The 24,682-nt window shown below is 25.5% G+C and overlaps 2 protein-coding genes across 2 annotated transcripts in view; both read left to right on the forward strand.

Moving 5' to 3' along the window:
- LOC101234644 (uncharacterized) overlaps positions 1 to 24,682 on the forward strand; it is a 93,471-nt gene that overhangs the window by 63,933 nt on the left and 4,856 nt on the right. Inside the window, exons 13-18 of the mRNA XM_065807752.1 lie at positions 3,550 to 3,676; positions 6,026 to 6,159; positions 8,681 to 8,734; positions 8,910 to 9,026; positions 9,982 to 10,107; positions 10,244 to 10,842. Of these exons, the coding sequence (XP_065663824.1) occupies positions 3,550 to 3,676; positions 6,026 to 6,159; positions 8,681 to 8,734; positions 8,910 to 9,026; positions 9,982 to 10,107; positions 10,244 to 10,411 (726 nt within the window). The 3' untranslated portion in view covers positions 10,412 to 10,842. The remainder of the gene's footprint in view (positions 1 to 3,549; positions 3,677 to 6,025; positions 6,160 to 8,680; positions 8,735 to 8,909; positions 9,027 to 9,981; positions 10,108 to 10,243; positions 10,843 to 24,682) is intronic.
- LOC136086552 (succinate--CoA ligase [ADP-forming] subunit beta-like) lies at positions 22,376 to 24,530 on the forward strand. Its single transcript, XM_065808803.1, has 4 exons — positions 22,376 to 22,529; positions 22,626 to 22,768; positions 24,184 to 24,304; positions 24,496 to 24,530. The coding sequence occupies exons 1-4, from the start codon at positions 22,376 to 22,378 to the stop codon at positions 24,528 to 24,530; spliced, it is 453 nt and encodes a 150-aa protein (XP_065664875.1).

Below are 24,682 nucleotides of genomic sequence, written 5' to 3' on the forward strand. Positions count from 1 at the left end.
TAAACACATTATTCTCATGCATAAACTTTAGATCAACCTATTGTCATGGCTATCAGTCTAGGTCAGGAAGATATGTGATTGCTTGTCATTATTCAACCACAAAAATAATATTTTATTTTGATGATTTGAATATGGCTGTTAACATGTTTTGAATGTTTTAATGTTTCAAAAATGCGCTGAAAAATTTATCTAGACTTTACTGAAAAAAAAAAAATTTTTTAAATGAAAAAAATTCTTAACGAAATATATATAAAAAAAAAGAACTTTACTAAAACATAAAAAATAAAAATATAACTTAACTAAGTTAAAACTCAAAAAACTGACCCTAAAATCATTTAAATCAAGTTTTTAATAAAGTTTGAAGTAATAAACTTTGAATTATTTATGCTTTTATAACTTTTATAACTGATGTTTTTATAATAATATGGGAAACTGTTAAAAATAAAGTAACAATTTCTAACAATTGATTAATAAATATGAGTATTTATTTCAAGTTATATATATATATATAATTTTTTTTTTTTTTTTTACCAATTCAAAAATAGTAAGTTTCCATATAAATACACACTAGTAAATAATTATGTATTTGAAAAAAAAAATTTAACTCTTTTTAAAACCATTTCATGGTTTGATTAAGCAAGCGTTTTTTAAATAAACATTTATTCGCAGAAAGTAATACATAATAAAGGAAATACACATTTGTAATTCATCGCATGAATTTAAACATTATAAAGAAAAAATCTTAAAATCTTTCAAGTGCTTTGTTAAATAAATAAAGTAAATATGAAAAATAAGTTTTTTAGTATAATTATAAATCAAAAAAAGATTTTAATGGAAAGATAAAATTGTTCTTTTTTTTTTTTTTTTTGTCAGAAATGGTTGCATTTGTAAAATTAGAAAAAAAAAATCCATTAGCAGTGATTCTATACTTTATTCTTAAGGCTTTTATAATATAAAAACAGTAAAGAATTAAGTTATTTAATTCTAACGGTTTTGAAAGATATTTTTCTTTTCTTTTTAACAAATTTTTTTTGAGAGTATTAATTTTAGTTATTCTCATATAAAGCTTAATCAAAAGCTATCACTGTCCAAAAAATTATTTATTAAAATGACTATCATTGTCCAAAAAAGTTGTTATCTATATAATTGAAATAATTAGAAAAATAGAAATTATTTGTTAAAAAAAAATGCATACTCTGTTTATATATAAATAAGAAAAAATACAACTTTCATTGATTATTTAAACAAAAATCATCATCAGAAATTTTTAACTTTATTTAAAAATGTTTTCATTAATATAAAAGCATTAAAAGTTTCATGTTATTTATTTGAAGCGTATAATTCATAAACTTATTTATTCACCAAGTTTTTAAAATGTTAAACCAAAATACTATTAGTGTGGTCATATAATGCATGGCTTCCTGTCAAGACTGAGTTATCATCCTAGATTGCAGCAAAAGTGGCATTCAATTTATAAACAACAAGGCAAATTCTACAATGGAAATGGAATGGAAAGATTTATTAACACAACTAATACAAGAAAGCATTCTTTCCCCAATCTTCTTTTTAATCTATGTACAAGCCATAAATGACTAATTTGTACTACCAACCGACAAGCATTAAACACAAGAAATAACCATTCCAGTTGAAATTTCCTTGACAAATTTTGAAATGGTCAGATACAGCTGAATTTTCTTGTTACCTTGTTGTGCACTTGTTTTATGGTGGCCTATATGTGACAATATTTTTATCGCTGTTTCACTAATATAACATTTTCCACAATAGCACTCTACTTTATAAACAGGATATATATTTTCTAATGAATACGATATATATAAGGATGAATTAATTGGTAGTGTCAGTTTATTATTGGAAATTAATAAATTTTAGAGTTTTTTTGAAGAGATCTAAATATTTTTGTGCATCTGCTTCTACCTGAAATTGTGAATGTGTATTATCAACATATCTTTTAAATATAAAATCATATATCATCTTGTATATCATCAACATATCTTTTAAATGATTTGAAATTAATTTTATAGTTATATTTTAGTATTAATTACTTATAACACTATAAAAAACAAATTTAGAGTGGTATAACCCACTCTAAACTTAAATGAAACACATTGAAAAAATTCTCAGCAGTTGGCTGATACAGATTATGGAAAATCAACAAGAATTACTAAATCTCATTCTTGTCTCCTTCGATGTGATTATTATATATTATATATATATACATATTATATATTATATATATATACATATATATATATATATATATATATATATATATATATATATATATATATATATATATATTATGATATATATATATATATATATAATATAAATATATATATATATATATATATATATATATATATATATATATATATATATATATATATATATATATATATATATATATATATATATATATATATATATATATATATATATATATATACAGGGTGCGGAAAAAGTTCCCGTACAAAAGTATAATTTAAAAAAATTATCTGTATGTTGTTTTCATTCAATATATAGTGTGTTTTTGGTTTTAGTTTTGGTATTCTTTTGTATTCCTTCGTATTCTTTTAGTACTTTTTATTTTTATTTTATTTTAAATTAAAGTGTAATTTATTTCTCGTCTTGTACAGGAACTTTTGCTGTTTTTGCTGTTTATATTTTTGTACAGGAACTTTTTCCGCACCCTGTGTATGTATATATATATATATATATATATATATATATATATATATATATATATATATATATATATATATATATATATATATATATATATATATATATATATATATATATATATATATATATATATATATATATATACATATATATATATATATATATATATGTATATATATGTATATATATATATATGTATATATATATATGTATATATATATATATATATATATATATATATATAAATATAAATATATATATATATATATGTATAACTTTTATATATATATATATATATATATATATATAAATATAAATATATATATATATATGTATAACTTTTATATATATATAACTTTTATATATATATATATATATATATATATATATATGTATATATATATATATATATATATATATATATATATATGTATATATAAAAGAAAAAAAGTATTAGATTTTCAACATAATTTTTTTTTTGCATGTATAATTTTTGGTGTTAAGTGAGGAGTAGCTTAGGAAACAAAAAACTTGCGAACAGGTTCATAATTTAATGCTATGCTACAATAAAAGTCCAAAAAGTGAAAAATTATCAACAATAATCTATTTGCATGTGAAGAGTTTATTTTCAAAATGCAAAATGAGCACTTTTATTTTCATGTAGCACTTAAATATTATTAAATAATATCTGCATATATATATATATATATATATATATATATATATATATATATATATATATATATATATATATATATATATATATATATATATATATATATATATATATATATATATATATGTTTCAGTATGTCTCATTATTTTTTTTATTTTTGTTTTTAGAATTTAAGTTTTAACATGAAGCCTGGAGAAACTATTGCTTTGGTTGGTCCTTCTGGTGGAGGGAAAACCACTGTTATGAGTTTACTGGAAAGGTTTTATGATCCATGTTATGGAACAATATATTTTGGTATGCAAATAATTTGGTGAAAAGTTGTTTTAAAATTTAATTTTTACTCATGATTTTTATCTTGTATCTTACTTTGATGTCTTTAATTTTTTTTGATTTGCTTTTAATTATAAAGTTGTAAAAAAGCATACTGCTTTAAATGATCACACTGTTAAAATTTAACACTTTAAATGGTCACATTGTAAAAAATTAATAATATCTATCGCAAATTTAATAATATACATTATTAGTTACATGTTATTGCATACATTATTTCATCATATATTACACATATGGATGTTAAAGGAATGTCTTTCTAATATTTTGTGTGGCCACTTTTCACTTTAATTAATGCCTGCATTTGCTACACTTTACATTACAGCTTGCTAAACATATCCTTGATCTCATCATCATGAAACCATATATGAATCAGACATTCTATGAGGACTGATTTGTTTGTTATTCATCATTACAAACTCATCATTTTATTGTCTTAATTTGTGTTCTAAATTCAATATAAGACATGTCTTTTCCAAACATTTTTTGTTTGTTGATTTTTTCAGTTTTCTTTTAAATTTTTCGAATTTTAAAAATATTTACATAGTTTGAAAAATTGTCTTATTGCAAAATTATTTCTTTTTTAAAATTAATTGATACTTCATCTTATAATAAGTAATGTCGTAAAAAATTGTTTACCTTCTACAAGTTCTTAGTTTGGTTTGATCAATAAACAATTTTTTTTTCAAGATTCTTCTTAATAACCTTCAAAGTATTTTAATATATATAGAAAAATCTATGATCTGACAATTTTGCACCATAGTTAATAGCTTAGCATAGCTAACTTAGTACTAAAGCTGTTTTTTTTTTCAATTTTGTTTTGTGATTCTATAAAATATTTAAAAATTCTAGTTTCAAATAATTTAAAAAAAAAGATAAAGTTTTTCAAAAATAAACTTTTGAAAATTTTTTTAAAGCTTTAACATATCTTTTTCAAAAAGTTTAAGTCTCAAGCACTAAAAAAAAAATACAAAAAGCTTTATATTAACTTTGATATTATTATTAACTTAGTAGATTAAAGTTATTGTTTTAACATGGAATCAGGAGCTATAGATATATATTAGTCTGTTAAGTTGCAAGTGTTATTGGATTACTTACATTGGAAAAGTAAAACTCTGATATAAAACCCTCTGGTATAAAATTGCGTGTAAAAATATAACAACAAAAAGAATAAGTTATTTATTTGTAATTATTAGCAATTTTGATTTTGTTATCTTTTTATCTAAAAATTGTTAAGATTTAAGCCTGAAATGAAAACAAAATAAATTAGTTAAAGAAAGTTAGTGTCACAATAGTGTAAAAGTTGCATATAACTAATGTTTTTTTTTAATGTAATAAATAAATTTCAGTTTATATAAAAATTGTTTACATTTAAGACCGAAATGAAAACAAGATAATTTAATTAAATAAAGCTAATATAATAACGATAAAGTTACACATATTAATGTTTTTCATGTAACAACTTTTCTGGTAAAATTTTAGTTTAGTTTAATTTGTGTTTAATTAATTTAATTAATGTTTGTTAGAATAAATTTAGCTGTAAATTTATCCAAAACAAATTTTTAAGTATGCGCCAAAGCTGCAGATTCTTAGTGTCTTAAAGTTAAAAAATAGAAATAAATCATCTTCATTAAAGTCCGCAGATAAGACTGAAATATAAACTAGTCTCATATTTGGATATTTATTTAAAGATAATATTAATTAAAAAAAAGTTGAAAAAAATAAGATCAAAGATTTAAACAGTATTAAACTTTTATGATTTTTTTTGATTTTTTTAATTTTATTATTCTTTAATCAGTTCTTTTATGTTTTGAAAAAATCTTTACTTGAACAAAGGTTACATTTAGTCGTCTACATGATAAATAAAATAATAGCTTATATGATTAATAGATTGTTCATTCAATTCCCAGAGGTGTTCTTAAACAGGATGCACATCATGTTATACTGGAATATATAAGTTTTTCAAAACAATATTTTAAGCTTTTCTTTGACCTATAGCTCTAAAGCAGGAGTGCTTGTTGCATCTGAATAACTAACTTTATTTATAAAATCTTCAAGGTAAAAAGAAAAAATATACAAGCCATTAACTATACAAAATTGGAGCAATTTAAAAAAGAGCAGTTTAAAAAAGAGCAGTTTAAGAGATTCAACAATTTATGTTAAAATAATATATTTAATTATAAATCAATTATTTAAATTTTTTTATTAGTTTGTTTACAATTTATATATTTTTTCGAATCAATTTTTACAATTGTAAAATAATTTTTTTAATTAAATATAATTATCTCACTTTTTTTATATTAATAATGCCAGGTAATCATGATCTCAAATCGGTGAATCTTGATATGTTACGAAAGAAAATGAGCATTGTCAGTCAAGAACCTATATTGTTTGCTACCACCATTGCAAATAATATTGCTTATGGTATAGATGCTAGTCAAGATGAAGTAAGAATCTTTTTTTTATTTTTTGCTGCAAAAAAGCGTCTGCATTAAGTTAGTGTATAAAAATACTCCATTGAAATAGTACAATATTCTCCATCCTAGTAGAATATTCTTTTAGGTTTCATTTTCCAACATTTCTGAAAACTTTTTACATAATTCCCTATCTACATTTCTATAGAATAATGCACTCTATTTATTTATGCTATATCATGTTTCTATATTTTTCTATTTTCTTAGTGATAGGTCAAATAATTTAACAAGTTTTTGAATATGAATTATAATTGATTCAATTTTTTTGTAAAAAAATGAAATCAAAATTTATAGTTTTACCCTAAATATATATACTGTATTACGTTTTTGAATATAAGTTATAATTGATTAATTCAATTTTTTGTAAAAAAAATTGAATTAATCAAAGTAAAAAAATGTTTTAAATATTAAGTCATCAATAAGCTCTCAATCTGTTTCAATTGAAAACATCATTTTACCAAGATATTGTTTTACCGAGATATTGTTTTACCAAGATATTATTTTACCAAGATATTGTTTTATCAAGATATTGTTTTACCAAGATGTTGTTATACAAAGAAATTGTTTTACCAAGATGTTGTTTTACCAAGATATTGTTTTAGTTTTTTTTTTCTAACAGTCAATAAGTTTATCAGCTGGCATGAATCTGTATATTGCAGAACCAAGTTTAAAATTTTGTCAAATATTTAAATTTATATAATAGCAATTTTTTAAAAATTTCAACCCATCTTATGTGATATTAAACTGTTTACTTTGATTAATTATATATGTGTGAGTAAATATATATATGTGTGTGTGTGTGTGTGTGTGTGTGTGTGTGTGTGTGTGTGTGTGTGTGTGTGTGTGTGAGTGTGTGTGTGTAAATATATGTATATTTATGTATATATATATATATACACACACACACACATATATATATACATACATATATATATATATACATATATATATATATGTATATATATATATGAATATATTCATATATACATATATATATATATATATATATATATATATATATATATATATATATATATATATATATATATATATATATATATATATATATATATATATATATATATATATATATATATATATATAGAACCCTTAGATGTTGTCCGAAAGTTTTTTCCATATTTTGTTGACAAAAAGTAAAAATTAAAATTTTTAAGACCGGAATTTTTTTTTTTTAATAATGATAGACTGCCTGCCCCAACCAAACCCTCAGTCGATGTAGCAGCACTCCCTTGCGGGTCAGGCTATTTGTCAGTCGATGTAGCAGCACTCCCTTGCGAGTCAGGCTATTTGTCAGTCGATGTAGCAGCACTCCCTTGCGAGTCAGGCTATTTGTCAGTCGATGTAGCAGCACTCCCTTGCGAGTCAGGCTATAAGATAGTCGATGTAGCAACACTCCGCGCATGATTTACAGTAAAAAAAATAAAAATAAAAACATTTTATTAAAAAAAATAAAAATAAAAACATTTTGATAAAAAAAATAAAAATAAAAACATTGTTTATATTGTTAAAAACATTCAAAATGTTTTAAAAACATTCAGAATGTTTTTAAAAACATTCTGGTCAATTAAATTTGCGTTTTGTGGTTTTTTTTAAAAACGATTAATTTGTAATTAAATTAATGGTTTTTACTTTTGTCCAACACGGAAATGTTGGACGAAAGTTAAAAGTAATTAAAAGTGACGTATATGTTGGCGTAAGAATCACTTTTTTCCTTCCGCTCTTCCCAAAGCCAACAAACTATAGATCTATATATATATATATATATATACACACACACGCATATATATATATATATATAAATATATATATATACACACACACACATATATATATACATATTTTTTTTTTACATCTTTGCTTCCAACATGGCTGCAAGCAACCACTATAAGAGTTGGAAGTTACTGGCAGAGAAAAGATGAAGTTTGTAGAGCAAGATATCAATTCACAGATGACTTAAAAGATTGCAAATTATATGAATCAGGAAAGCAAGATGTTTGAAGTGAATTCCAAAGAACTCATGTTCAAGGAAAAAAACTAGACAAATAAGAGTTTTCAGATATATATATATATATATATATATATATATATATATACATATATATATATATATATATATATATATATATATATATATATATATATATATATATATATATATATATATGACGAGTAATATATATATAACTATATGTGAATATATATATATATATATGATATACATGTGACTATATATGAATATATATATTTATATATATGAATATATATATATGATATATATGAATGACGAGTAATATATATATATATATATATATATATATATATATATATATATATATATATATATATATATATATATATATATATATATATATATATATGTATATATATATATATATATATATATATATATATATATATAAATTATATATATTAAAAAAAAGTGAAAAAAGCTTTCAAGCATATTTCCTTATAGATAGAATTTGCTGCCAAACAGGCTAATGCTCATGATTTTATCATGTCCTTTGAGGTAAATGTTATTTTTTAAAAAAGTTTCATTTTTTTTTTAATTATATTATTGTTTTTATTACTACTAATAAAGTTGTTTTCATTGTTGTTATTCTTTTTATTACTTTTTACAGGTTATGTATAAATATTTTACTTTTAAAAACTGTATCAAGTTTCATATATTAATTATATTATAGGAAGGTTATAACACATATGTTGGTGAGCGTGGAATCAAACTTTCAGGTGGACAAAAACAGAGAGTGGCTATTGCACGAGCACTTCTTATGAATCCTGACATTTTACTTTTAGATGAGGTATCCCTTTTTCAGTTTAGTTTAAATAAACATTTAAAAGAACTTTCTGTAAAAGTGTATTATTTTATGTATTTATTGTATATATGTTTTTTATGTATTATTTTGTGTATTTATACACAAAATAATATATAAAAAAAAGCTAAAACAACATTTACAATTTTTATGCTTTATTTAAGCATGTTATTTATTATTTATTTGTTTATACATTATTTAGTTATTGTTAATGTTAATAATTGTTGTTAAAAAAGTGGAAAAAAAAATTGTTTTTAATTAAATTTGCAACTAGAATGGTTGCAGGCAACAACTATTGAAAGATTAGAACCTAGCAAGGTTGTAAGAAATTTAAGTTCAGACAAAAAGAAAAGAGTTAAATGTCAATAAAGAAGACTGAAAGTTTAACAGATGATTTGAAAAACTGAAAGTTTATCAGATGACTTAAAAACTGAAAGTTTAACAGATAACTTGAAAAACTGAAAGTTTTACAATGAATTGAAAAACTGAAAGTTTTGTCAGTTTTTCAATTCATTGTCATTTTCATTTTTGTCGGAAATTGAGTCAGGAAAACAAGAAGATTGGAGAGACTTCCAAAGAATTGATGCACAATCAAAAATGTTATTTGTAGCTAAATAAAAAGTCAAGCGAGATTATGTTTTAGTTAATGGAACAAGAGCTAATTGCTCGCTTAAGTAGCGATCATTGTAGTATTTGTGAAAAAGAAAAAAAGATGAAACCTTTTGATGACCGGACCTCAAGTTTAATATGAAAAGAATCTAAATATAAAAATTTTTCACACCATGACAATTAAGAGATTTATACAGAATGGATCATCATACTTAACCTTTTCGCATCGATTTCTCGCTATGATAAAATTACCTTTGTTCTAAAGTGACTTGTTTTGGTGAAAAGTATGAATTTTATTATACTTTTTTTGTTTCAAGTTTATATTATATTTTAGGCTACAAGCGCACTTGATTCTGAAAGTGAGCATTTAGTGCAAGAAGCTATAGATCGAGCAATGACCGGAAAAAGAACTGTACTTGTAATAGCGCACAGATTATCAACAGTGCGCCACGCCTCCCGGGTAAATATTTTTTATTAATGGTGTACAGAAATATTCAAAATTATCAAAAAAGTATATATATATTATGATAAACTTTCTTACTATCTTACAATAGTTTACATTTATTGGTATTATGGACTTTTTATACAATCTTCAGGTAATTGTGATAAACAAGGGAGTGGTAGCTGAAGAAGGTACCCACGATGAACTTATTCAAGCTAATGGAGTTTATAAAAAACTTGTACTTCGACAACTTGAAAAAGGACGTTTACAAAACGAGAGTAATGATGATCTTGATGTCGATGAACTTGATTCTAAAATTTAAAAAGTTAGATCGTAATATAGTAATGAACGAATATTTAGCAAATTTATAGTTGTTTGTGTCAAGTTTTTGAACTTTGAAAACAGAACCATCAATAATTTTTTTAATGAAAGAAATTTCACTTGTGTATGTGATTTATTTGTGCATATTTTATATTTTTGTGTATTTTATTTGTGTTTTTTTGTTTCTACGTGTGTCTTTTAGTATGTTTGTTTATTTTTAAACACACATAAACTATTTAAACTATTTATAAAATCAATATTTTTTTTTCTTTTCTTTTTTTGTAGTTTAGTTACTTTTACAAATTTGTATATTTTTATTAATTTATAAGGAAGATTTAAGGTATAATTTAAAATGTTTTGTATTAAAGATGGATACCCTTAATCCATATATATATTATAAACATTTGAAGTTACTACTTGAAGAAAAATTTAGTATAAAAGGGGAACAAATAGAAAGTAGTACATAGTACTACAGGTTTTAGTACAAATAGAGTTAATAGAGATAGAGAAGAAAGGTTTTTTTAAACATAAAAACCTTTCTTCTCTATCTCTATTAACTAAGTACCAAATAAGCGGAGAGAAAGAGTTTTATTTTTTTATTAAAAATGATATTAAAACGTATAATGTTAGATGCGAAATGTATTTGAAAATTTTTTTTGAGAAAATATCTTTTACTATCAGCATTTTTATATATATATATATATATATATATATATATATATATATATATATATATATAAACGTTTAGCGCCAATTGAATATTTCCAAATGAGCGTTTTGGCAGCATCCATGATGATATCGTTTAACCACGAGTTATAGCACAAATAAACTTGCCGGTCTTTAGTTTCAAAAATTCAATAAATTCAATCAAAATGGTTCAATCCATTTTAGTCTCAAATGAATTGGTTAGTTGATGTATTTTTCAAAGGACTCAACTGTAAATTAAAATTGTTTTTTTGTGCATATCTAAGTAGATTTTTTTCTCGCAATTGCCAATTTGCATAAGATTTTTATTTGCGCAAATAACAATCTGTGCAAGTTTTTTGCTCAAGTTGCAGGGTTTTTTTTGCGCAAACTCAACTGGACGCAGGTTTCCAGTTATCATTGAATACTTACTTTTATTTTATTGTTAATTACATTAAACTTAAACATACATTAAATATACACCATAAAAGTATAACTCTTTCTTCAATTTTAACACAATAGTTTAATTTTCAATATAAGCTTTTCATTTTTATCAACATGTGGCTTGATTAAAGTAACGTTTTATGTTAACGTAGTATACTTTTGGTCAACTAAATTGCACTGGTTGTTTTTAGAAATCAATTGTACTGTGTTAGAACCAAGTCATTTAAACATAAATTTTCTATTATTCTTTTTTCAATTTTTCAAAGCAACTTATGACCAAATATAATCAAAAGCGTTTAATTGATGACGTTTATTGTAATTATCTTCAGATGTAGTAATAAGTATTCTCATTTGGAATACTTATTTACGAAAGGGAGTATTTATTTAAAAACCTAAAATGACTGACGGGATTTTTTTTTACTAGAAAACAAAGTAGGGGGAATTTATTTTAGGCAAGTCATTTTAAGCTGCTACACTGGTCATATCTTAATTAAAAATAAGCACCAAGTTATAATGAAAATGAAATATTAAAAAAGAAAGTAAGTTCAATTTTATTAAAGTAATTAAATTTATTTATTTATAGTTACTTTTATTAGGACGTCAATCTCGACCTACTATCATATCACGACCTACTATCGTATGACGGCCTAATATCATATCACGACCAACTATCATACCACGGCCTACTATCATTACTAAAAATTGCAATATCAGTTTTTAGCATTTCGGATCATAGTTATATAGATTACTGTTTAACTAAATATACACAATAATATACAATACAAATAATACGCTACATTTTTTTTCCTTTTACTTTATCTACTTTTAAAAGATAATGTTTACTGCAACTAAAAATCTTTTTTTGCTGTTGCTGTAAAAAAAATAAGAGAAAAGGCGAATTAAATGATCGTCACAAATAAAGCTTTGGTTTAAATAATATTTATATAAAATGATTTCTGATGCCAAAATGTTCTCAAGTTAATAATAATTATTAAAAGTTTTGTTTTGCTGAATTGCACAAAGGAGCGTAACTGAAAAAAAAAAAAAGGCAAAAAATCAAAGCAATCCAAGTTCTTCTTTTTCAAAACTTAAATGTTATTCAAAGTATATCTTTTAATAAAACTGAAATGTTACGCAGCCGAGGCACAGTTTTTAGAATTCTGGCTCAGAAGCAAGTGCTTTGTGGTTTGACGCTGGGTCAAACCCAATAAGCAATATTGGTAAAGAAAAATTTCTTACCAATATCGCTTATTGGGCGTAAATTTCTGGTTTAAAAGGAAAACTTTTAATGTCTATTTGATAGTTTCTAATTGGTTTAAGGTCCAGCTTGCAGGTAGCTGCACCTAAAACCAATTAGTTTAGATTTTTAAAACCTTTGATTTGTAGGCTCAAACTTATGTTAACAGAAATTTTTCTTAACAATCCCGTTAAAAATTTTCAAATTACTTTGTAACTGTTGTTTTAAACATACTAATCCAGAGGCGTAGCATGAAACTTTGGGCTTATAGACAAGCGTGGCTGAAAGAACCCTGAAGCACGATTCCCATAACTCTAGAGAACAAATTATATAGATCTGAATAAGAATTATAAAAATAAATGCAATAAGTTTTCTTTTTCAACTTTTGTGTTATGTTACATGATTGTATAAAAAAAGAATTCAAATTGTTTTCTTCTAGCTTTTGCATTAGCAAAATTATTCGTAGGTCCTTTAATGTCCATTTTTGCAGCTTCTTTATGCTCTATAGATAATAATGTAAGATCGTGTAATCTTCTATATAGATAATAATGCAAGATCGTGTAAGTTTCCCGATGAAATTCCTTTTAAAATTTTTTATTATTTTTAATTTGCTATATGATTATTCTACACTAACTACTGACTAACTGTTACTGGCAGTGTAAAAAAACATTAACACAACATGCGCTTTTAAAAATTCCCTTTCAAAACAACCATATCAATTTAAAACTAAATCAGAAAGCTTTCTAAAAGACATTGAAAGAACCCAATTATTTTTTGCCATGTAAATTACTTGAATGTTCTGAATTGGAAAACAGTCAGAAACAATTTTAGAATAAGTTTCAACTGAAAGAAGGTTGTTAGCTCTTTAATTAAACTTAATCACATATACACGAAGTATGAGAAAAAACAAGGTAGCTAAAAAGACTACCTAACAAAGTTAAAATGGAGAAAAAAATCATTCGACAAAACGGTTCATTTGATGATTAATCGATACTCACCGTATATAGATAACAAATAATGTATTAAAAACTTTATATTTTAATTTTGCAAGATACGATGTGATGATCAACTACCTGGTTTACGTTTATAAATTCTCATATTCTTTACAATTGCTCTTATATATTAGTTAAAATTTCATGTCTTTATAATTTTTTTAACTAGAATTATTTGTTTTTAAAATTGAAAAATTACAATAGGATTGAAATGTCAATTGCAAAATATTATCTGAAAAATTGAAAACAAAGTTGTTAATTTGTTGCAACGAAACGCTGTTAACTCGTTGCAACGAAACGTTGTTAACTTATGTCAACGAAACGTTATTAACTTTTTACAACGGAACATTGTATAACAATATATGATCTTGACATTGCTTTTATTCTATATATAAACAAAATGAATATATATACAATATTTATTTAAATAAACATTTTTATATTTATATGCAGTATGTAATATTTATTTCTTAAGGTTTAACTACCTAACTTCTACCTAACTACCTAACTCCTACCTCATTTCTTAAGATTAACTACCTAACTTTATAGAGCCAAGTTGTCTACAAAGTAGACCCATGCTGGCTGCCATTAACTGGTGTCTCTATATATTGCCTACTTTTGCTATATGATAGCTACGCCACTGTACTAATCTATATAAATAATAATAATAATAATAATAAAAATGTTGTACAAAAACTTATATATGGGTGTTCTTATATATGGGCGTAAAGATAATAAAAAAGTCTAATAAAATATGTAACAACATTATTTGACTTTCATTGATTTCAATAAAATATTAAATATTTACTGTGTTTGTAATTTATTTAAAACTTTAAAGCTACAACATGTTGCTGTTGATCGCCGATGGAAAACTTACAAGCAATAAATAGTTAACTTTTAAATCTAATAAAGGTGATTATTCTTAATCTGTCCCGTACTGTATAATTCATTGATTTTTCTATTGAAATATTTTTTATTTAGATTTTATTTAATGCCAATATAAAGACCCCCACAGACTTATAGTAGTTAAGGTGCTTTTTAAAAAATTGCCGTCAGTGGGTTATTAGTTTAAACAATCAAGATACTTAATCAAGATAATATATAATTAAATATATTATAATTGCGGTATATTATGGAATCCTAACTTTAGCTTTAATTTCCAGATCATTGAAATCTCAAATTCTTGAATGATATTTTTTTGTTTACTTTTACTTATTAAGTGGAGAACTTTATAACATTATGAGAAAAGAAAAGAAACTTATAACATTGAGAGAAAACAACACGATGTTTAGAAAATTCATTGATTTAAACACTTTGTAAAAGTTATAGCTCTTTTGATCTATAATCATGTCCAAATTAAGGACGTTTTTAAAAGAATTTCAAGCAAATTGATTTAGCATAACCCTAAAGGTCATCAAAAAACTTTGTAAATGTCTTAAATTCTGTATAAAAAAAAAAATCTCCAAAAAAATTTTTTTAATTCAAGCAAAAGAATTTGCATTAAACAAAAATGATCTTAGATTTATTTTGTTTCATTAAAAACCTAAGTTATAGATTGTCAAATAAGAAATTGTTATACAAAATTTTGATTTAAGTTTTACCAATACTCGCCGTAACTATGTTGAGTATTGCGTTTCTAATCAATAAAACCCGGTCTCCAATTATTTTGATAAATTCCGCGCGGAAACGTGCATTTAGCTAATTTTCTGTTCAGATTTTTCATGGTAGTTTCAGCGCGGAAATAATTTTTGAGAATGCGCAGTGTTGAATAAAAATATTAGTGAAAATTAACAACGAAACTTGGCGTCCTTTGTTCCTGTAAGATTTGCTGTAAGAGTTCAATTATAAAAATTTCAGTTCAAAAATTTTCAAAACCAAAGCTCAAATGTTCTAGAGTCGAACCAACCATATTTTGAACCTTCGAATATACTTGCAGGAGAGTCACCACGTGTCAACTCTATGTTGCAGTTTGCAGCTTTATAAACAACCATGGGAGAAATAAACTGACCAACTGCACTCCTCCAGTACATAATACTAACAGCTTCTTTAGAAAGCGACATTTTTTTTCTGCACGTTTAAGGCCACATTTACAAATTACTGTTTTAGATCCTGGGTTATCACTTACATTTGTCTCACCATATATTAGTATTAAGAATGTTTTTTAATGTAACCGATGACTCATCAAAGTATGAGAAAACTAAATCTCTATCAATATCGGCTCTTGCTGGTTTTACGTTGTAAGCAATTCTGGAAGCCAGTTTGTTGCAAACAACAATTGAATCAGGTGAAGTCTAATCAAGTCCAGGTAAGTTATTTTTAAATTTTAAATTAGTGGCACCTATCCAGTTTAGATAGTTGTTCACCAGCAGATATATATCCCTACAATCCAAAGGTGGGAGTTAATCTGTCAAGATGCTAAGAATTTATGGTCTCCTTTTTTTGTTATTGGGCTTTAATCTGGCCTGCCCTCCAGGTTTTTTTTTACATTTCTCTGCTTGCTTATGTTGTGCAGAGTACCGTATAGTATACACTTTGATGCCTTGAAGATTGTCATTCTGTTTGTTGAGATATCTTACAAGAAATTTTGCATTTTTTTTCTGTTTTTTTGTTTTTTTAAACATCTTCACTTCCAACAAAGTTGCATGCAATCACTATTAGAGTTGAAAGATACTGAAAGAGAAAAGATGATGTTTATAAAGCAAGATAACAATTAATAGACGACTTAAAAAATTGAAAACCATATGAATCAGCAAATCAAGATAAAGAGCGAATTCTGAAGAACTGATGTTCGAGGAAATAAACCAGACAAAGAAGAATTTTTGGAGCACTTAGGAACAGCCCCAATAAAAGGATGAGACTTAATTGAATGACGAGTAACACAAGAATAAATTTTAGCAGATGGCACAAGAGATGCTAGCTCTTTAGAGCAGCGCCCATTATAGTATTTATATAAAAGTGAAAAAGAAGCAACATTGCGACGATGTGACAATGGTTAAAGGTTATCTACAAGAGCAAATCCAACTATGTTTTATTTACAATGCGTTTTTGCACCTTCTCTACAGAGAAAGAGCATCGTTTGAGAATCTGCTCCAGATATTGTGACTTGTGCTCGATACGAATCATGTAATCGACTACCTGTCAATACCTATCGACTACCTTAATAAATTTTCATGCTCTTTGCTAATGTTGTTGCATTTTCTAATATTTTATACCTTTATGACTTTTTTACATAGAAGTTATTGTCTTTAACATTAAAAAATGCAATAAGATTAAAATGTCAAATGCTGAAAACTATCTGAAAAAGCAAAAAAAAAATGTTTGGATTATAGTATAAATGTGATTGGGAGTAACCAAAAACTGATAGTATATACAAATGGAATTATAACTGGAATCTAGATTTTAGGCATGCTGGAGGACATGGGAAAATTGTTGTTTTGTATTTTGAGTCAGGTTAATCCAAGCACATTTGCACAATTTTACACAGAATATAATTATATACCTGAAAAAAAAATGAATAAGTGGTTATTCTAAAATTAAATTTTTAGGCCAATAGGATAGGCTGGGGTAATATGAATTTTTGGAGTAAGTTATCTATATATAATTATCTATACATAATGCTAAAACCCTAAAATTACCAACAGTTTATAATTAGCACACATAATTAGCTTCTCCTATTTGCATTAACAATGTTTCTATTTGATTTACATGAATAGTTAAAAAGTAAAACATTTTGTTTTTAAAAAAAACAAAAAAACATTACGTTTCAAAACTTTTGTCTGCAGACTTCAGTAATATTACTTATTCAAGAATATTGATGTAAATTTATTAGTTGGAACATCATGTAACAACATGTAAAATTTAATTTATAAGTTCTCTAACCCATATTGATAAATAAACAAAAATCTAAAATGGGGTTAAATGGATATACAGGTAAGATGATAGTGGGATAAAATGGATATAAATATATATATATATATAAAGTATATAAAATCCTAATAAAATTATAGAATTTCGTTACAAAATCATAAGCTGCATGACATTTACTTATATAATTAAGCTCACTTTTGCTTTTAAATATAGTATTATACATTTTTCAGTTACATATAGTAGTTTTATATAATGCAACTGAACTATTTACATTAAGATCATAGTTCAAATTTGTTTTCTTTGAATGGCTAGGGTAAAACTTTAACTTCAATCAAAATACTTGACATTTCATTTTTGTATTCCTCATATTATTTATTTTATTATTGTATTTTACTTTATAATTAAATTTTGTATTTTGTATAATTAAAGTTAATCTTATAATATTTTAGATAAAATAATAAGACTGAAATAAATATCATGCCTGAAACAAAATCAATGCAAGACTATTGGTACATATAATCACAACAAATAAATGACTGCCATACAGCTTGTTAAGGAAGAGGAGTCAATATACAATGTATCAAAGTCTTCTTTCCAAAAAGGGCAGAATTTTAACAACTTAATTAGTTATGGATAACTATCGTTCTGATTGGTGCTATTTAGTTAGCGGAATTCAACAGGGTTCTAGTTTAGGACCACTATTTTTTGTTATATTTATTAATGATATGCCAGAAGTAATGACAAATTTCATTAAGCTTTTTGCAGATGATACAAAACTTATTGCGATTATAAAAAATCTATTAGATAGCATTTCATTTCAAAAAGACATTGACGCAGCTGCGAAATGGGCTGAAGACTGGCATATGAAATTTAATAATGATAAATGTAAAGTTACGTATATATGAAAAAAAACAATTAACGACATTTATAAACATAAATGTTATATAAATGGTCAGGAATTACAGGAAACAATATCCGAACGTGATCTTGGTGTTATAATTACAAAAAATTCAAAATGGGAAATCCAATGCCAAAAAGCCATGTCAAAAGCTACTTGTATTCTCGGAATGCTTACGCGAACTTTCACTAAATGGAGCGTAAAATCATTCAAGATTTTGTACACGTCGTTTGTAAGACCTCATCTTGGAACATTTTCTTCAGCATGGAATTCTTATAGAAAAAAGACATGAAAAATCTTGAAAAAATTCAAAAACGAGCCACTAGACTAGTGTCTGCTTTAAGTAAACTTAATTATGAATCAAGACTCAAAGTTCTGGGTTTAACTACCCTTAAAGATAGAAGAATAAGAGGAATGCTAATTGATTATTTTAAAATTTCCAATAGCTTTATAAAAGTAAACTGGCAGGTTCCAATAACTAAACCACACTGGCATCAGCTCCAAGGCCCTGCAAGAGCAATTAGAAATAATTAACACCCCAAGATTAACATTTTTCAAAGAGAATTCTTCTTCACTAATAGAATCGTTATATATTGGAATCAACTACCGAAAAAAGTTGTTGAGGCTGATAATGTCTTCCAATTTAAAAGTAGACTTGATAAACACTTATCATAGTGATACCAATATTGAAAAACAATTGGACTGCCATAGTCTACAAATTATTTGTTAGATTCACAAAATATTATTCTGTAGCAGATGTATCTATAATAAACAAATAAATGTTGTCGCAAGGTTGCGAGAAAAAGAGAAGAACAAAACTAAATAGAAGACTGTACCAGTAAGAAAAAGAAAACTGCTTGTCATAACTAATACAGTTTGACCTTTTAAATTTATGAAAAGCACTAAGTGTGATATATGTATCAAATATATTATGAGTATTCGTATTACACTACCAGTGGGGTAATATGGGTATATGAAAGGTGTTGTTAAAAAAGGATTAGTAAGTTAGTTATTGAAAATATATTTATATTCTACTCATTGTGAAGTTATTGTATACACCCTGAATGTATAGAAAAATAACAAAAGTTTTTACGATACTGCATGTTTTCTTTTTAAATCGTATTGGTTATTATTAAGATTTTTGTTTTATAATAAATTTAAACTTAAACCTTTTTTTAAGATTTTTTTTTCAGCTTTCAAACAGATTCTTGTAACTTTTATATATTTTCTTTTATTCTTGGCTAACGGTAGATAACTTAGTTAAAGGTGTAACATTTTGATGTTTATCAGAGAAAAACGGGATGATTTAACTAAAAAGTTAACATTGATGTAACTAAAAAGTTTTAAATGAGATACAGAATTAAATACCGTTTGGAAGTCAATAAACAAAATTATGATTATTAGATTGTTTAGTCCCAAAACACGATCTTTTGATTGATTTTTAGATTTCTACAGGTGTAGCGTTTTTTGTATCTTGATAATTCAAGTATTAAACAACATATTGATAGTATATACAATAACGGATAATAACAAGTAAATCCTTCATAGCAAACTGTATCCATAATAACAACTGCATGTTAAGAAAAGTGTCTAAAGTTGTTAGGTTATGGTTTGCAAACTTTTTTTATTTTAGTAATAATTTTCTAATTTTTTTTTCTTTTTTTCTTTTTTGCAAAACTGTCAGTCATAAAGTCATAATACTTTGTCCGTATGTTTGTGATTGATTGCCGGCATGAGTTTTCAGTTTGCAAGTAATATATTTATATATAATATATAATATATTTATAATATAAATATTTGAAATAAAAATTTAAATGTAAAGTTTATAAATTGGTCATTGGTCTCGTGACCGGGTGAGACGACTTTTTAAACGTTTTCTGTCTTCAACTTTATAAAATTTAAAAAACTACTAACTACTCTTCCTAAAGTAACACAAAATAAACACAACGTTCACAAAAAACACAAAAATTACCAAATAAATACAAGTTGCAATAAAAATAAATCCAAGTTACAAAAAAAATAACCTTAAGTTATACCTGAATAAAAAAAGATCACTTCCTTCCCCCTTACTCCCCTTACTTTTTGAACTAATTTTTGAAGAATTCGAATGTGCCTTCAAAATGTTAAAACTAAACAAAGCGATTGGTCCGGATGAAATCAATGGAAACATTGTTATCAACTCAAACGATGTCCTAAAACACATACTTTTTAAGATATTTTCTTGTTTGATCAAACAAGGCGTTTTTCCCAATAAACTAAAAACAGCAAAGATTACACTAATATAAAAAGGAGAAGATTTAACTAATGCAAGCAATTATTGTCCCATATCCATTCTATCCGTATTTTCAAAAGTTTTAGAAAGAATTGTTTATAACAGAATCTATAGTCATCTAACTAAAAATAATCTAGTATATAACAACCAATATGGGTTCAAAAAATAATAACTCTACTGAACATGCAGTTATTCAGTTTACAAGAAGTATAATCAAATCCTTTGAGAATTATCAATTCATTTTGGGAGTTTTCATAGATTCAGCAAAAGCATTTTATACACTTAATCATGAAATTCTTGTTAACAAATTAAAATACTATGGAATAACTGGCAGTGTTTTAAAGTGGATTATAAATTATTTAAGTAATTGCAAACAAACGGAAGGGTAAACTTCTTGATATTAAATGTGGAGTTCCTCAAGGGTCAATACTGGGACCACTGCTTTTTCTTATTTACATAAACGATCTGTATAAAGTCTCAAACTTAATGACAATCATGTTTGCAGATGACACTAACCTATTTTTATCCCATAAACAACACTATTTGCAAGCATGAACAACGAACTAGTTAAAATCTCTGATTGGTTTAAGATAAATAAATTATCTCTGAATATTAATAAAACCAAATGAATTCTTTTCCATCCCGACTACAAAAGCACCAACTGCCAAAAGAAATGCCTTGTCTTTTTATTGACAATATACCAATAAAAAAGTAAATTTCACAAATTTCTTAGGTATTCATATTGATGAAAATCTATCTTGGAAAAAAACACATCGAAACTTTGTGCGGTATAATATCAAAGAGTATTGGAATATTATACAAAGCAAGAAGCATTCTAAATAAGCATATTTTAATTCAACTATATCATTCGTTTATTCACTGCCACTTGAACGATGCAAATATTTATTCATTGCCACTTGAACGATGCAAATATTTATTCATTGCCACTTGAACGATGCAAATATTTATTCATTGCCACTTGAACGATGCGAATATTGCTTGGGGTAGTTGATTTAAAAATAAACTTGAACCTTTGTATCGTCAACAAAAACATGTTGCATGCCTTATTAGTTTTAAGGATTGTTTTACTCATACCTCTCTTAATAGATATTTTAAATATATATGAGCTAAATTCTTTCAATGTTCTTTTTTTTATGTTTCAGTGTAAAAACAGTTTAACATCCGAACCTTTTCATAATTAATTTTCATTAAAAAAAAAACAAATATATCTATCACCGCAGCATTGACAATTTCAGGTCGATTAGGGTTTACAAATGATTCAGCAACTTGTTGTGCTAGTATTTTAGTTAAGCTGTACAAGCTTTTTATAGAAATAGGTTGTACGTTATTGGAAATAAATCCATTTGCAGAGCTTGCAAATGGGGAATGTAGATTTAGTTCTGCTTCACTTCGTTAACCAATCTAATGTATTTTCTGTTTGTGTTTTTAATCTCCTCAAAAAAATGTAAAAAAAAAGAAAATATTGCTTTTTTGTTAAATATTTATATGAAAATGAAATTTTTCTTAATTATGTAAGTTATAAACTAGGCAATTCTTTTTAAGTGCTTTGTATGGATTGCAAGTTATCTTTTGATGACAATGCACTGTTTCGACACAAAGAGCTAATTGCCTTAAAAGATTGGACACAAGACGATATTAGGGAAATTGAAGCATCACGCTATAACCTCAACTATATTGGTCTTGAAGGTTCAATTGGCTGCTTAAGTAAAAAATAATTGAAAAAAAGGATATTGGTTTAAGAACATAATTGTAATGTAATATAATTTTATAGTAATGATAAGTTCAAACTTTTTTTTTAAGTCAATGGAGCTGGTTTAGCAATGGCTACTATGGAAATCATTAAGTTGAATGGTGGTGCACCTGCTAATTTTTTAGATGTTGGTGGAGGTGCAACAGCTGAGGCTGTTACAGCTGCATTTCGTATCATAAGTTTAAACAGACGAGTGAGTATAGTAACTTTTAAATACCTATGGAGAAAAAAAGCTAATTTTAAAAGGATCATTTCTTAAAATAAACTTTCAAAGTGCAATAAAGACAGAATTTTCTTACTAATTCTTAATTTAATATAAATAATAACATTTTAATAAAAAGCACTTTTGCTTCTAATAAAAGGAAAAATTTATATCGTTACTAATGTGGGCAGAGGTACTATTTAGGTAAGGATCTAAGGGGTGGCTATTGTGACAATCGCCACATAGTTTAAATTTAACGTCTGACACGTTAGTTTTGGGTTTTTTCGCTTAAGGAATATCCCTGAAAATTTAAATTTGTCTGTCGTAATTTACGGATTTTGGCTATAGAGGTTCCTGCCATGGCCAAAACGGTTCTTATTATACGTTACCGACGTTTTATTCAATCAATAACTGCTGTGAAAAAATATTAAAATATTGATCTTTTATCGTAATTTTAACGGTGAAAATAAAATTTGGCTACAGTTACAATTCCTGGATCCACGCCTGGTACTATTTGTACTTTTGCTACATAGTGTTAATGTAAATATATTCCAAAAGTATATGAAAATTATGGTTTATTAAAAACCTCTTTCCTGATGTAACTACAACTAAAAAACGGTTCCAACTATATCGATTCCGCAACACAGATGCAGTCATAACTGACTATGAAATTATAGCTGATGACAAATGGTGATTTAAAATAAACCTTGGATGAATGACGGAAGGAGATGAAGCTTCAGACCAACGAGTTTCTAAAATCTAATTCTCTACCTAATGTGAAAGTTTGAGTTATTAGGAGCCTCACCTAACTAAAACGTTTGTTAATTAAAACCGTTTAATTGATCCCATCAAGGTTCGAGTTACCAGAATTTGCCTCAATACAAAAGTCTTATCAAAATTTAAATGTAAGAAAATTACTTCACAGTTGATCTAAGGGATTACAATTTATTTAGACATAAGAAAAAAACCACAGAGAAAAACAACAGATGTCCAGTTTCACAAATTTTTGCGTTTGCCCCTTTTTCATCATGTACTCGTTGTCAGGTTCTATCGAAATATTTCTAAAGTCTTTAAGTCTTTAAATAGAAATTTTTATTTTTATTAAAATGGAGTGGGGGAGGGGGGGAATGAATAGTAAATGAACAAATCGTGCTATTTGGGCTGCAAAACAAAGGTTTTGCCACAAGATGCAGCAGTCAATCACTGAGAAACTTGAAACTTTGTATTTTTTTTTTTTATAATTGTTATAAAGCTTTTTTCAATACTGAGATGTTTGTTCATTTTTGCGATTAAAAGAATAAGTTATTCTGTTTTTAGATGTATTAAGTTCATATGAAGTTTGTCAATAATTGTATATTAGTAACATTAGTAATATGCAGCATATTATACTGTGGATGTATACGTAGGTAAAAGCTATTCTTGTCAACATATTTGGCGGAGTTATGAAGTGTGATGTTATCACCGAAGGCATTATTGAACCTGCTAAAGCTCTTCATTTGAAAATTCCTCTTGTTGTGCGACTTCAAGGTAACCACTCAATCATAAAAAAAACTGCATGTTGATATTTGATAAAGTTTCGCTTGACGATTGGTATTCTCTAAAAAGAATGGTTTTCTATAGAGTATTTGGGTTTCTTTAGAACCAAACGGCTTTTACAATGTTTTGCTTTTTTGTTGCTTGACCAAGGATAACACACTTTTATTTTACTCAATGTATAGGACCTAATGTCGAAGATGCGAAGATTGCCGTGTAATGATTTGGATGATGCTGCTCGAATGGTATGTTAGTATTATATATAAATAATTGCGTCCAGTTTTTTGCCGATCTTTATTATTTACTGTTTAGTTATTTTTTTGTTAGTTTGGTTCATGTTTCAGTTTGTTACTGTTCGTTATAGATTGTGAA

This window comes from Hydra vulgaris, chromosome 10, assembly GCF_038396675.1.
Source record: "Hydra vulgaris chromosome 10, alternate assembly HydraT2T_AEP".
Taxonomy (NCBI): Eukaryota; Metazoa; Cnidaria; class Hydrozoa; order Anthoathecata; family Hydridae; genus Hydra; species Hydra vulgaris.

Excerpts from the sequence above, each read along its gene's own strand:
- LOC136086552 (XM_065808803.1), top strand. The coding sequence starts at position 22,376 with ATGGATTGCAAGTTATCTTTTGATGACAATGCACTGTTTCGACACAAA. Across the intron at positions 22,530-22,625 it reads AGGTTCAATTGGCTGCTTAA|TCAATGGAGCTGGTTTAGCA; the intron begins GTAAAAAATAAT and ends TTTTTTTTTAAG. Across the intron at positions 22,769-24,183 it reads TCATAAGTTTAAACAGACGA|GTAAAAGCTATTCTTGTCAA; the intron begins GTGAGTATAGTA and ends ATGTATACGTAG.